This window comes from Tetrao urogallus, assembly GCF_951394365.1.
Source record: "Tetrao urogallus genome assembly, chromosome: 20".
Lineage (NCBI taxonomy): Eukaryota > Metazoa > Chordata > Aves > Galliformes > Phasianidae > Tetrao > Tetrao urogallus.
This window is the reverse complement of record NC_136833.1, coordinates 7,857,420-7,868,807: the sequence shown is the minus strand read 5'-3', so window position 1 is coordinate 7,868,807 and position 11,388 is coordinate 7,857,420. Positions and strand designations below refer to the sequence as shown.

Genomic DNA, 11,388 nt, shown 5'->3' with positions numbered 1-11,388 from the left:
GGCGATGGGGAGAGGGCTGCCGGGGGTCCCCGCGTCCCACCCTCCGCGGGGAGCGACCCAACGCTGTCCCCAGGAAGGCAGCGTGTCGTTGCGCACCCGCGGAGCAGTGGGCAGAGGAGGGGGCCGCCTCCGCCCCCCCTCCGCCCCCCCCTCCCGTCAACGTCCCGTCTGGCCGCAGCGCAGGCGGCAGGCGCAGGAGCCTTCTAAGGATCGCAGGGCGCTTTTTGAAGATTTGGGGGTAAATATGAAGTGACAAGAGACGGGTCTTTATTGTGAGGGCTCAGCCGCCTGGCGCCAGGGCCCTCTTCAGCCACCGCAGCCCTCAGTTAATCAGCGCAGATCTCCAAACGGACCTCTCCGCGGGGACACCCACCGCGCCCGCCGCCTCCCCCCCTCCCATCCCGGGCCCCGGCGCGGCGGGGACCGGCCCTAATCCCTCAGCAAACAGCCCCGGCATTTCCCCTCCGCCTTATCTGCCTCCTCCCGCCCGGGTAAACCAGCCCCTCGGGCCGGGCAGCGCAGCGCGGCCCCCGACGGGAGGGCACCTCGCGGGGCGCCCCGACGGCGGAGTCCGCGCGGAGCTCCCAGCGGGACCCCCCCAGTCGGAGCGGCCTCGCGGGGCCGGGAGCGAGGGCAGGGCGCGGGTCTCCTCCACTCACCCGCGCTGGATGGAGCTCGCCGCTCCGGCCTCGCCGCCTGCAGCTCTCCGCCGTGCTCCCGGCGGCCGAGCCCGGGCCGCCCCGTCGGTTGCCGGCCGTGCGCGGCGGGGCGGGTCCCACCTTGATCCTCTTTCCAGGATCTGTCGTAAGACGGCGGCCGCCGAGTTCCCCCGGCCGCTCCCCCCGGCCTTACGCCCCCGCCCGCGGAAACCGACGGGACGGCCCCCGCCTCTCCCCCCCCCTTCCCGCCCCCCCGGACGCCCCCCGGCTCCGAGCGGCCCCGCGCTCCCCGCACCCCCGGTCCGGCCCCGGCTCCGCGCTGTCCCCGCACCGGCGGTGGCCGCTCCCCGGCCGCGGCGCAGCCAGGGCTGACCCGGTATGCGGAAAGGAGCCGGGGGTGGGATTTCGAGCACTTTTCTCTGTCATTGGTTAATATTTTATTCTGTTGACATGTTTTCTTACTGCCGATGCTTCCGACACCTTCTTCTTCTTTTTTTTTTTTTCTCTCTCTCTCTCTTTTTTTTTTTTTCCCCTTCTTCCCGTCCTCCCTCCCTCCCCCCCCCCCCTCCCCTCCTCCCCGCGCCCGGAGCTTGGCCGGAGCTGTCAAAACCACGCCTATGCAGATCCACAATTGGTCTGAAACGCGTAAAATCAGCAATCAAGGGGGCTTGGCTCATTAGCGGGCGGATCAGAGCAGGAAGGACATGTGAGATAGTCACAGTTTTACAGAGATCACGACAAGATCCGACCGTTCCCCACTCCGGCTCCTCGAGCCATGAGCGGCGCTCGGCCGAACCGCGGAGCGCGCAGCGGTGCGGAGCCCTCCGGGGCGCAGTCGGAGCCCGCGGGGGTGTGAGCCGTACGGCCCGACCGCCGCTCCGCTCCGGCGCCGCTTCAGTGCCGGGAAGGATTTCTCCGGGAGGGTTTCGCCCCCGCTCGCTTCTCCCTTCGCCGCAACAACAACAACAAAAAAAGAAGGACGTACTCTCTGCCCTCCGCAGAACGGGAGTCCCAGGAGCCGGGAACTGCCTTTATTATTATTTTTTTTTCATTCTGGTTTTAATTTTTTTTTTCATTTTTTTTTTTTTCCGCACATCTTATTCCGCTCTTTTTCACTTTTTTTTTTTTTTTTTTTTTTTTTTTTTTTTTTTTTCCTTGTGTGCGTCGTTGGGTTTGTGGGTGTTTTTTTTTTTTTTTTTTTAATTAATTTTTGTTGTCGATTTCCCTTCCTCTTCCAGTGCGAATTCGCTGGGCAGGAGAGAGGAGAAAAAATAAAATAAAACAAACAAGCCGAACCGCACACCTATTTTTTATTATTATTGCTGTTATTGTTGCTTTTTGGGTTTTTTTGTTTGTTTTCTTTTCTTTCTTTCTTTCTTTTTTTTTTTTCTTAACAAAAGGGAATCCCTCTTTTTCTCCTGGATTTGTGGATGCACCGATGAGAGATCCAGCCTTCCCAGGGACTGCCATGGCTTACCACCCCTTCCACGCTCCCCGGCCGGCCGACTTCCCCATGTCCGCTTTTCTCGCCGCCGCTCAGCCCTCCTTTTTCCCCGCTCTGGCTCTGCCCCCGGCGGCTCTGGCCAAGCCCATGCCGGACCCGGGGCTTGCCGGGGCGGCCGAGGCTGGGCTGCACGTCTCGGCTCTGGGCCACCACCACCAGGCAGCCCATCTGCGCTCCCTCAAGAGCCTGGAGCCCGAGGAGGAGGTGGAGGACGACCCCAAAGTGACGCTGGAAGCCAAAGAGCTTTGGGACCAATTCCACAAGCTGGGCACCGAGATGGTGATCACCAAATCCGGGAGGTAAGAACCGGGATTTTTTTAAACGTATTTCGCTCCCCCCCCAACCCCCCCCCTTCGCCCCCTCTCCCCATAATTATGCTCGATCCCAAATTAAATCTGTGCGCACTCATTGAGTGCCGTCGTATTTATTTACATCCCTCTCTGCAGCCCCTCGTTGCCAAGTTTTCCCCCGGCCCCGGTTCCGGGAGGGGGACCCCAAAGAAACGCAGTGAAAAAAGGATTCGCGTTTTCCTCTCTGCCCCTTCATCCCGCAATGGGACTCGGAGCTTTTTACCCAAGCGCTGGGCACCCCTCAGGCCGGGGCTGGGCCGGGGGGGGCTGCGGCCGTCGAGGGTCGCTCCCTGCAGCGCTGCGCGTCTCTCCGCAGGAGGATGTTCCCCCCGTTCAAGGTGCGGGTGAGCGGCCTGGACAAGAAGGCCAAATACATTTTGCTCATGGATATAGTTGCGGCCGACGACTGCCGGTACAAATTCCACAACTCCCGCTGGATGGTGGCCGGAAAGGCCGACCCGGAGATGCCCAAACGCATGTACATCCACCCCGACAGCCCGGCCACCGGGGAGCAGTGGATGGCCAAACCCGTTGCCTTTCACAAACTCAAGCTCACCAACAACATCTCGGACAAACACGGCTTTGTAAGTGTGACCGCGAGGCAGGACGGCCCGGGTCCGCCCGGGGGCAGCGGCCGGGATTTAGCGGCCCCCTCCCGGGCTCCGTCCCCGCTCCTCTCCAGAGGATAACGGGGCCGAGCCGAGGGAGGCCGGGCCGGGGAGGCGGTGGGGGGCAGCCCCGACGGTGCGGCCGGGCTGTGGCAGTGTAACCGGGCAGGTACGGCCCGGGACTCCCCTCGGTCCGGGTCGGGGCTGGAGGCGTCACCTGCGCGGGGTTTGCGCGGTGGGAGCTGAGCCAAAGGGGTTGGCTGCGGCCGCTCCATACCGGCTGTGCCTGGAAGGCTCCCGAACGCTTCTATTTCCTTATTGATCACATCTGCATCACCTTCCGGAGGGGAAAAAAAAATACAGAAAGAAAGAAAGATTAAAATAACCCACCAAAGCAAAATAATAATAATAATAATTTTAAAAAGAGAGAGAGGGAGAAAAGGAAAGAAATGCAGCAATCGAAGCTAGTAGTCTTCAGAGGAGTGCAGAAAGAGGGACTACAACGCGATCCTGTGGGGAAAAATGCCAGCGGGCGTCGGGGTGAGCTGGGGGGCAATGGGGCCGAGCCCGGAGCTCAAATGGGGTCGGCGGCACCGAACTCTCGGAAGGGACCGTCGGGGTCAGCGGCCCGGGGAAACTTTTCTCTCTTTCTGATTTTTTCGTACGATTTAGAGAGGAAACGGTGCGTTGGATAAATCGAACACCGCACGGCTATTTAGAGGCAGCGAAGGGAATCGATAGAGAGGCTCGGAAATCGCTTTTTTTGTTATTATTATTTATTTGGTTCGTGGGGAAAAATCGGTTCGGTTCAGCGCTCTGTCCGACTCCCGCTGGAAAGCAGGAGTCCGGGCTGCGGGTGCAGGCAGTGCCCATCTGCTCAGGGTGGGAGGAGGTTTGGGTAAAGGACCGCGGCTCTGAGCGCCCGATCGAGGCGTTTGTGCACCATTTTCACGCTAAATCCCGCCTAGATGATATCGGTGTCCTGGAGACCCGACAGCCCATCAGCAGGTGATTATTGCCGGGGTTAAAAAAGGGGGATTATTATTATTATTATTATTTTATTGCCTTCTAAAACGAAATGAAGTGATAATTATTCGGCGGTTTCGGACAACAATCACAGCAGATTTCGCCCTTTCCCAACCGAAGCGGAGCGGGGAGAGCCGCGCTGCGGCCCGAACTCCGCACGTCGGGATTTATCGGTGCGTTTCTCAGAGGGAAACGCCGAGGGGACAGCGCTGGGAACGGCCCCGGGGACCGAGAACGGCGTTGATTTGTGTTAAATACGGAAAGGTTGCTTGGGGGTGGGAGAGGGGTTTGGATACCTGGACGGGAAAAACGTCCCACCGCTCCCGGCGCCGCTCAGCCGCGCGTTGCGTTGCGCGGAGCTCTGCGCTTCGTTTGTTTTTTGTTTTTGTTTTTTTTGGTGGAGGATTTTTGGTAGAAGGGTTTATTGTTATTATTTTTTTAAAAAGGGAAAAAAAAAAAAAAAAAGGACGGAAATATTAAAAGCGGCTGAAAATGCGTGGCAAATTCACCTGGCGTTGTCAGGGCGGTGATAAATCGGGGGGATCCTGGGCGCTGCTTTCTTGCTGTGCCTTCCCCCTGACCTCCTTCTCTGGGGGCAGATCGGGCCATGGCACCAACGAAAAAAGAGATCTCCCTCTCTGGCAGCTGCTGCTGTTCTCTCTTCGCAATGAATCTGGTTGTTTCTTTTTATTTCATTTTACTGGTTTCTGAGGAGAAATGAAGGGTTTTGCAGGGAGGTGATGGCTGTGGGGCTGAACGCAGGCTCTGCTCTCTCTCCCCCCCTCCACCACAGACCATTCTGAACTCCATGCACAAATACCAACCCCGCTTCCACATCGTGAGGGCCAACGACATCCTCAAGCTGCCCTACAGCACCTTCCGCACCTACGTGTTCCCCGAGACCGACTTCATCGCCGTCACCGCCTACCAGAACGACAAGGTAGGGCCGGCAGCACCCGACCCCAGCCCCTGTACCGGCCCCCAGCCCCACTCACCAACCCGAGCTCCTGCACCCCCATTCCCTGCCCCTTTTAGGGTCTGTTTTCACGATGCTGCCCAACCCCAGTGGCTGCTGACATGGAACGTTTTGGGCAGAGAGGCAAAAAAGCAGCAATAGGAGAATGGTTGGAGTCCAGACCCTCAAAGCAGGCACTCTCCATGTTACTATTAGTATTATTGCTGTAACGATTCCTAAAATTAATTCCCCCCTCAGTAGCACCTTCCCGGCACGGGTGGCCTCTTGCAGGTGCCACGGAAGAGCCAAAAAATCAGAGCTAGAGAAGCCCATTTCAGTCACTTTCTGTGATTTAGCGATTGTCACCCATTGAGCCGTGGGGGGGCGCGGCCCCTCCGAGGGCTCCATGCCCGCGTGTGTGCCTTAACCCAAAAGCTGACCCCCACCTCCCGCCCCCCCTCGGCTGCTGATGCTAATTGACAGCTCTGTCTGAGGGTCCTGGTGGGCTTGTTTCCCTCGTAAAGTTTATGACGAAGAGTCACAATCGATTAACGAGCACTCTGTCTGCCCGCCCGCCGCACGCTGCCTGCCGGTGGGCTCCGTCGGGCGGTCGGGGGCCCCGTCGGGCCGGGCCATGCATTTTTAAAGCGTCCCTCTCGGGGCCGTGTTTCAGAGCCATGCATTATTGAGCGTCCTAATGTCGCCGGCCCCAGCAGTCCGTCGCGGGGAGGGATAAGAATAGCTTTTAACCAGCGCGGCGCGGGCTCAGTCGCCATCTTCCCTCCGGGGGGCCGTGAAAAATAACTTCCTATCATTAAGACGCTATTAATAATTCAGGCGAAACCTCAGCATCATTTTTAATAAAGCATGTGCTGTGTTAAAGCGGGGACGCGGCGCGTTTTGCAACGTGCGCCGTGCATCCCCTCCCGGCCGCGACCCCCCGACGGCCCCGAAGGGACGGACGGGCCTGAGGGCACCGCGGGGGCGGGCAGGGGGCGCCGGAGGGGGGGGTGCGGGGAGAGCAGGCAAGGCGTCAGTCGCTTCTCTCCACGTCCCCGCAGATCACGCAGCTGAAAATCGATAACAACCCCTTCGCCAAAGGCTTTCGGGACACGGGCAACGGCCGTCGGGAGAAGAGGTAAGGGCGGCCCCGCGCCCCGCTCCGCGCCCGCGGAGATCCCCGCGGAGGGCTGAGCCGCGTCTCCCTCTTGCGCAGGAAGCAGCTCTCGTTGCCGTCGCTGCGGATGTACGAGGAGCCCTGCAAACCCGACCGAGACGGCGGCGAATCGGACGCGTCCTCCTGCGAACCATCGGCTGTGCGCGACGCACTGCACTCCCCCGTGGGCCCCCTCCCCAGCCCCCTGCGCCTGAAGGCCAGCGGCAGAGGTAACGCGGCCCCGCTCCCCCCTCATTGCTTTGCCCGCACCGTCGGGGCTGAGCCCAAACCACGGCCCCACTCCCTGCCCTGACGGCTCCTGCATGGGGTGGGGAGGATCGGCTGGGAGCGGGGGCACAGCTCCCGAATTATCACCGTGTTCAGAGCGTTCTTGATGTCTGCTGTTAGTGGGGAGGGGATCAAAACACCTCCGCTGTTGCGGCGGCAGCCGGCAGCTTTTGCAGCGCTGGCAGGGAAAGGCAGTGGATGGGCACAGAGGGGATGAAGGGCTGCGAGGACGGGAACGGCCCCAGCAGATGCAAATGGCATTCATGGTTTGCAACATTTTCCTGTTTATACATCGATGTAAACAGGGAGCATTGGTGGGCAGGCCCTGTGCTGCGCAGCTGTCTGGCGTCGCTCTGCCTTTCATAGCCAGTGCAAGGCTCCCCTTCCCCCCCCCCCCCAAATTAATACATTTAAAAGGGCAAATAACACTGCAACACTCAGAGCTGGGCAATGAAAATAAGCCAGCAGTTCCCATGTTGTGGTTTTTTGATGCAGGACTTTGTTGCACCGCGCTGCCCATCCGTTGCTCTTTCAAGTTCCCACCATCCTGATTCCCTGCAAACCTTCATCAAAACCGCAGCCCCTGCCCTGGGCTGAGTGAGCTGCTGGGAGGGTTTATGACACCCTCTCTTCTTTCAAAGGGTTCTCTGTAGGTTCTCCCTGGCCTCAATCCATCGGCACTGGGGTTTCGGTTGTGCTGGAGGGGCACCACGAGTCTCCCACCACCCCATGCCCATCGCCATCCTCTCACCTCAATTCCCCCTTCCTTTGAGAGCTCAAAGCCCTTCATTTACATTAAGTTAAATTAAAATTCCCTGTATCAAAGATGGCGGTGAATCCTTCCCCTAAATCTCCCTCCTTTGCCCGACCCAACCTGTGCATTCGGAGTGCATCCACAGAGCACAGCTGATCAGCCCGGCATAATTAAATCTATACAGAGCTACTCCTCAGCCCGCCGCCCCCATGCTCCCCATCTCTCACCCCACCACCCTCTTTGGGTTCACAGCTGATGGCAGCGATGCCGGCGCGCAGCTCAGGCCTCCTGCAAACGTGTTTTTCCTGTTTGGCAGAGCAATGGGGCTGCTGCTGTTAATCCCTGCGAGCCCCCATGATGACCGCGGCACGAGAACCCATTTGGTCCCTTCCAACTCCAATCATTCCATGATTACTTAGTTTCTACTTTCTCATTTAACAAAGTTCTCCTGTTAATTGCGATGGGGCTTTACCTCTGCTGGATTTCCCTAACTTGGGGACAATCAACTGCAGACTCTCTGATCTCTCCATCCCTTCACAGATGAGATACTACGATTCCATGAGTCTGTGATTTCCGCCTTCCCATTTAACCAAGCTCTCCTGCTAATAGTGACAGCGTTTTACCTCTGCCACATTTCCCCGTGGCGAGGTCTGTTGACCCTCTCGTTGCCTCTCTGACCTCTCCATCCCTTTGCAGAGGAGAAGCCGGGGGCTGACAGCGACGCGGAGGTGGAGAAGGTGCCCGAGGAGCGGCCAGCGGGCGGCAGCCCCGGTGGGGAGGACACATCACCCCGCGGCAGCCCACGGTGCACCGACGAGCGGGGCAAGGAGAGGCGCAGCCCAGAGAAAGCCAAGGATGGAGCATCCCAGGGGGACGGCCCCGGTGAGGGTCTGTTTGGAGCACGGGGCATGGAGAAGGACAAAGTGGAAGGGAGAAGGAAAGAGCCGGAGCAAGGCAAGAAGGACACAGAGGGAATCGGGCTGGGCAAGGAGGCCTTCGCCCCGCTGATGGTGCACACGGACAGCCCCCCGCACCTGAGCGCCGGGCACCTGCAGAGCCTCGCGCTCTCTGGGCTCCACGGGCAGCAGTTCTTCAGCCCGCTGGGTGCCGGGCAGCCACTCTTCATCCACCCGGGACAGTTTGCCATGGCCCCCGGGGCTTTCTCCGCTATGGGCATGGGACATTTGCTGGCCTCGGTGACCGGCGGCGGCAGCCTGGAGAACGGGGCCCTCTCGTCTGCCCCGGGCGCAGCGGGGACGGCCACCCCCTTCCCATTCCACCTCTCCCAGCACATGCTGGCTTCTCAGGTAAGCGTCCACCCACAGCCCTATCCCCATCCCCACAGTGCTGGAGCCCTCCTGCATTTTTCCTCAAAATCCCTGAAATCAGCCAAGCACATTGGGGCACAGACCCAGTGTTACCCCTGATGGGGGGGGAGACATGGAGTGGCCCCAGCGTGGCTCTCGTGGGGCCTTCCCCAGCCCATGGGGACAAGCAGTGACACTGCTTGTGTTGTGACATGGGGAGGATGTGGGGGGATGCTTGGAACGGAGCTGATTTAAGGAGGAATTCTGATTTATCTGTAGTTCCACCATGGGCAGGGCAGCGTGAAGAGCCCTGCTTGCTGACCCATCCAGCACCTCTCAAGATCCCCACCAGCCCCACAATACCAACACCTCTGTTGTGTCTCTGTGCTGAAATGCACGAAGATACCTTGAACTCACCTCCTTTCTTGATACGACCCGTCAACGGGTTTTAATGCAATCTGAGCTCAGTGATACCATGCAGCCAGGCATACTGAGCTCTCATAGGGACCAGGCCCCATTGCTGCCCTATAGTGCTGTGCCTCCAGCAAATCCCGGAGAGAGCCCCATGCCTGACAGCTTGTGCTCAGTTGGCCAATGGGGGTCCCCAGCCGTACCCACCCAGCAGCAGTGTCACCCCACGCTGCGTTCGCATTACTTCTCCTTTTCCACGGGGCAGGAACCGTGCAGCTCTCACCTCTCCCATCTCTCCTCTCTCTGCAGGGAATCCCGATGCCCACTTTCGGCGGCCTCTTCCCCTACCCCTACACCTACATGGCAGCAGCAGCAGCAGCCGCCTCGGCCATGCCGGCCACCAGCGCAGCCGCCGCCGCCGGGCCACTGTCCCGCAATCCCTTCCTGGGCAGCAGCCGCCCTCGCCTGCGCTTCAGCCCCTACCAGCTCCCTGTCAGCATCCCGCCCAGCACCAACCTGCTCACCACCGGCCTCCCCTCCAGCCTCAACCCCGGCTCTGAGAGCTCCAAGGCGGGCAGCAGCCGTGAGCCCAGCCCCATCCCTGACGCGCACAAAGCCCAGCGCCCCGCCGTCTCCCCCCCCAAAGGTTCCCTGAAGGAATCCCTCAACGAACTGCAGAACATCCAGAGACTGGTGAGCGGGCTGGAGAGCCAGCGGGAGCTGTTGCCCGGCAGGGAGTCCCCCAAGTGACCGACGGGGGGGCAGGCAGCGCACCCACCTCCCCCCCCCCGGGGCTGAGAAGCACTGGTCTTTTGTACAGCACAGTATAAATATTTATTAAAGGTGGGGGCGGATGGGGAGGGGGCTCTCCGTATAGCCGCCCCCCACCCCGAGTGCCACCCCCCCATCCCTGCTCCCTGCCTCGGGGCACGGGGCTGCCCTGCGTGCTTTGTCGGACGGGGAGGGCGGTGGGGCTGAGAGCTCCGTGCAAAGGGTGGTGGTGGGAGGGGAGGGGGGGGGAAAGGGAGGGGGGAAAAACTAAACACAAAGGAAAAGAAGAAGCGAAGCATGGAAAGGAGCTGCGCTGCCACCGCCACGCAGGGAGCGAGCGGCAGGGCAGGTATTTATGAAATAAATGGTAATTTGTGTAAATAAGCTATAAGGATCCCAGAATATGCAAATTGGTATTAATTTATTCAGAGTTGTACATTGGTGTGTACATAATATTTAGAGTTTAACTCATCGCATTTAAGTTTTTCGTTGGTTTTGTTTTTTTTTTTTTTTTTTTCATTTTACATGAACATATATATTGTAAATGAAAACTATTTAGCTCTTTGTGATTGAAGGAGATATTGGTTTCTTTAACTGTGTTTAAAATATTGTTTATCCCACCTGCTCTTCAGGACAATCAGTGCCACCGGTACCACAGTGTTTGGAGTCGTTGGAACAAAGAGTTCAATTCTTTAATGGACTTTTGCAAGGAAATAATAATTATAATAATAACAAATTGAATCCAAAATGTAGGAAAATGTCTCTCCAGAGCGGGGTATGCAGAATGCAGGAATAAACCTCAGGTTTTTATTTTTCACTCCAGAACAAAGCAAAACAACAATAATAAAAGAAGTATAATAAATCTAAATATCACAGGACTGTGCTCTATATTTGTTTTAAAATAAAAAGATACAATGATTTGAAACGTGCTGATTGTTCGGGCGTCTCTCTGTTGGGTTCCCATCACTTCTCTCGCGTCTTTCAGTAAAAAAAAAAATATCCGGAGCTCTGCCGGCTCCCTCCTGATTCATTCCTGGCGCTGCGGTGGGAGCACGACCAGAGCCGGACCGCCCCGTCGGGGCCGCCCTGTCCGCAGGTGCGCTGCTCTCGGTTCCCGCAGCTCCCCCGAGCTCCAGCGCGGCACCGCGGTCCCTACCCGCCCCGACGGCCGCCGCTGTTACCGACGGAAATCTCCGACGTGCGCACACAGCGCTGGATGCGGCTCGGTGTTTCGGACCGTGCCCCCGCCGCAGGTGCGCAGCGCGGAGCTGCCGGTCCGCGGAAGGGCTGCGGGAAGGCATCGGCACCGCCGCGCAGTCGGGGATGGTTCCGCGGGTCTCCCCCCCTCTCCCGGCCCCGGCGGCCCTTTTCCTCACCAATTACCCTTCTGCGGCGCCGGGGAAGATTTACGGCCCGCGGAGGGACACGGACTGCGCAGCGCCGTGCGCGGGGCTCCCTCTGGCGGTATCGCCGCGCTCCTCCCAGCCCGGCCCCGTCGGGGCGCTCCCCCCGGCGCTGCCCGGCTCATAACGGCGCTGCGGGGTGTCGGGGGGGTCGGGGTGGAAGGAGGGGTTTGGGCCGGGCTCCCCGACGGCGAGA

General features: G+C 59.2%; 1 protein-coding gene across 1 annotated transcript; it reads left to right on the top strand.

Moving 5' to 3' along the window:
- Positions 1 to 2,097: 2,097 nt before the first annotated feature.
- On the top strand, positions 2,098 to 9,768 carry TBX2 (T-box transcription factor 2; the record flags this gene model as incomplete). The annotated part of the gene is made up of 7 exons (XM_079545235.1): positions 2,098 to 2,462; positions 2,830 to 3,097; positions 4,941 to 5,087; positions 6,164 to 6,240; positions 6,319 to 6,488; positions 7,997 to 8,607; positions 9,328 to 9,768. 7 exons carry the CDS (start codon positions 2,098 to 2,100, stop codon positions 9,766 to 9,768), a joined length of 2,079 nt encoding a protein of 692 aa, XP_079401361.1.
- Positions 9,769 to 11,388: the final 1,620 nt, after the last annotated feature.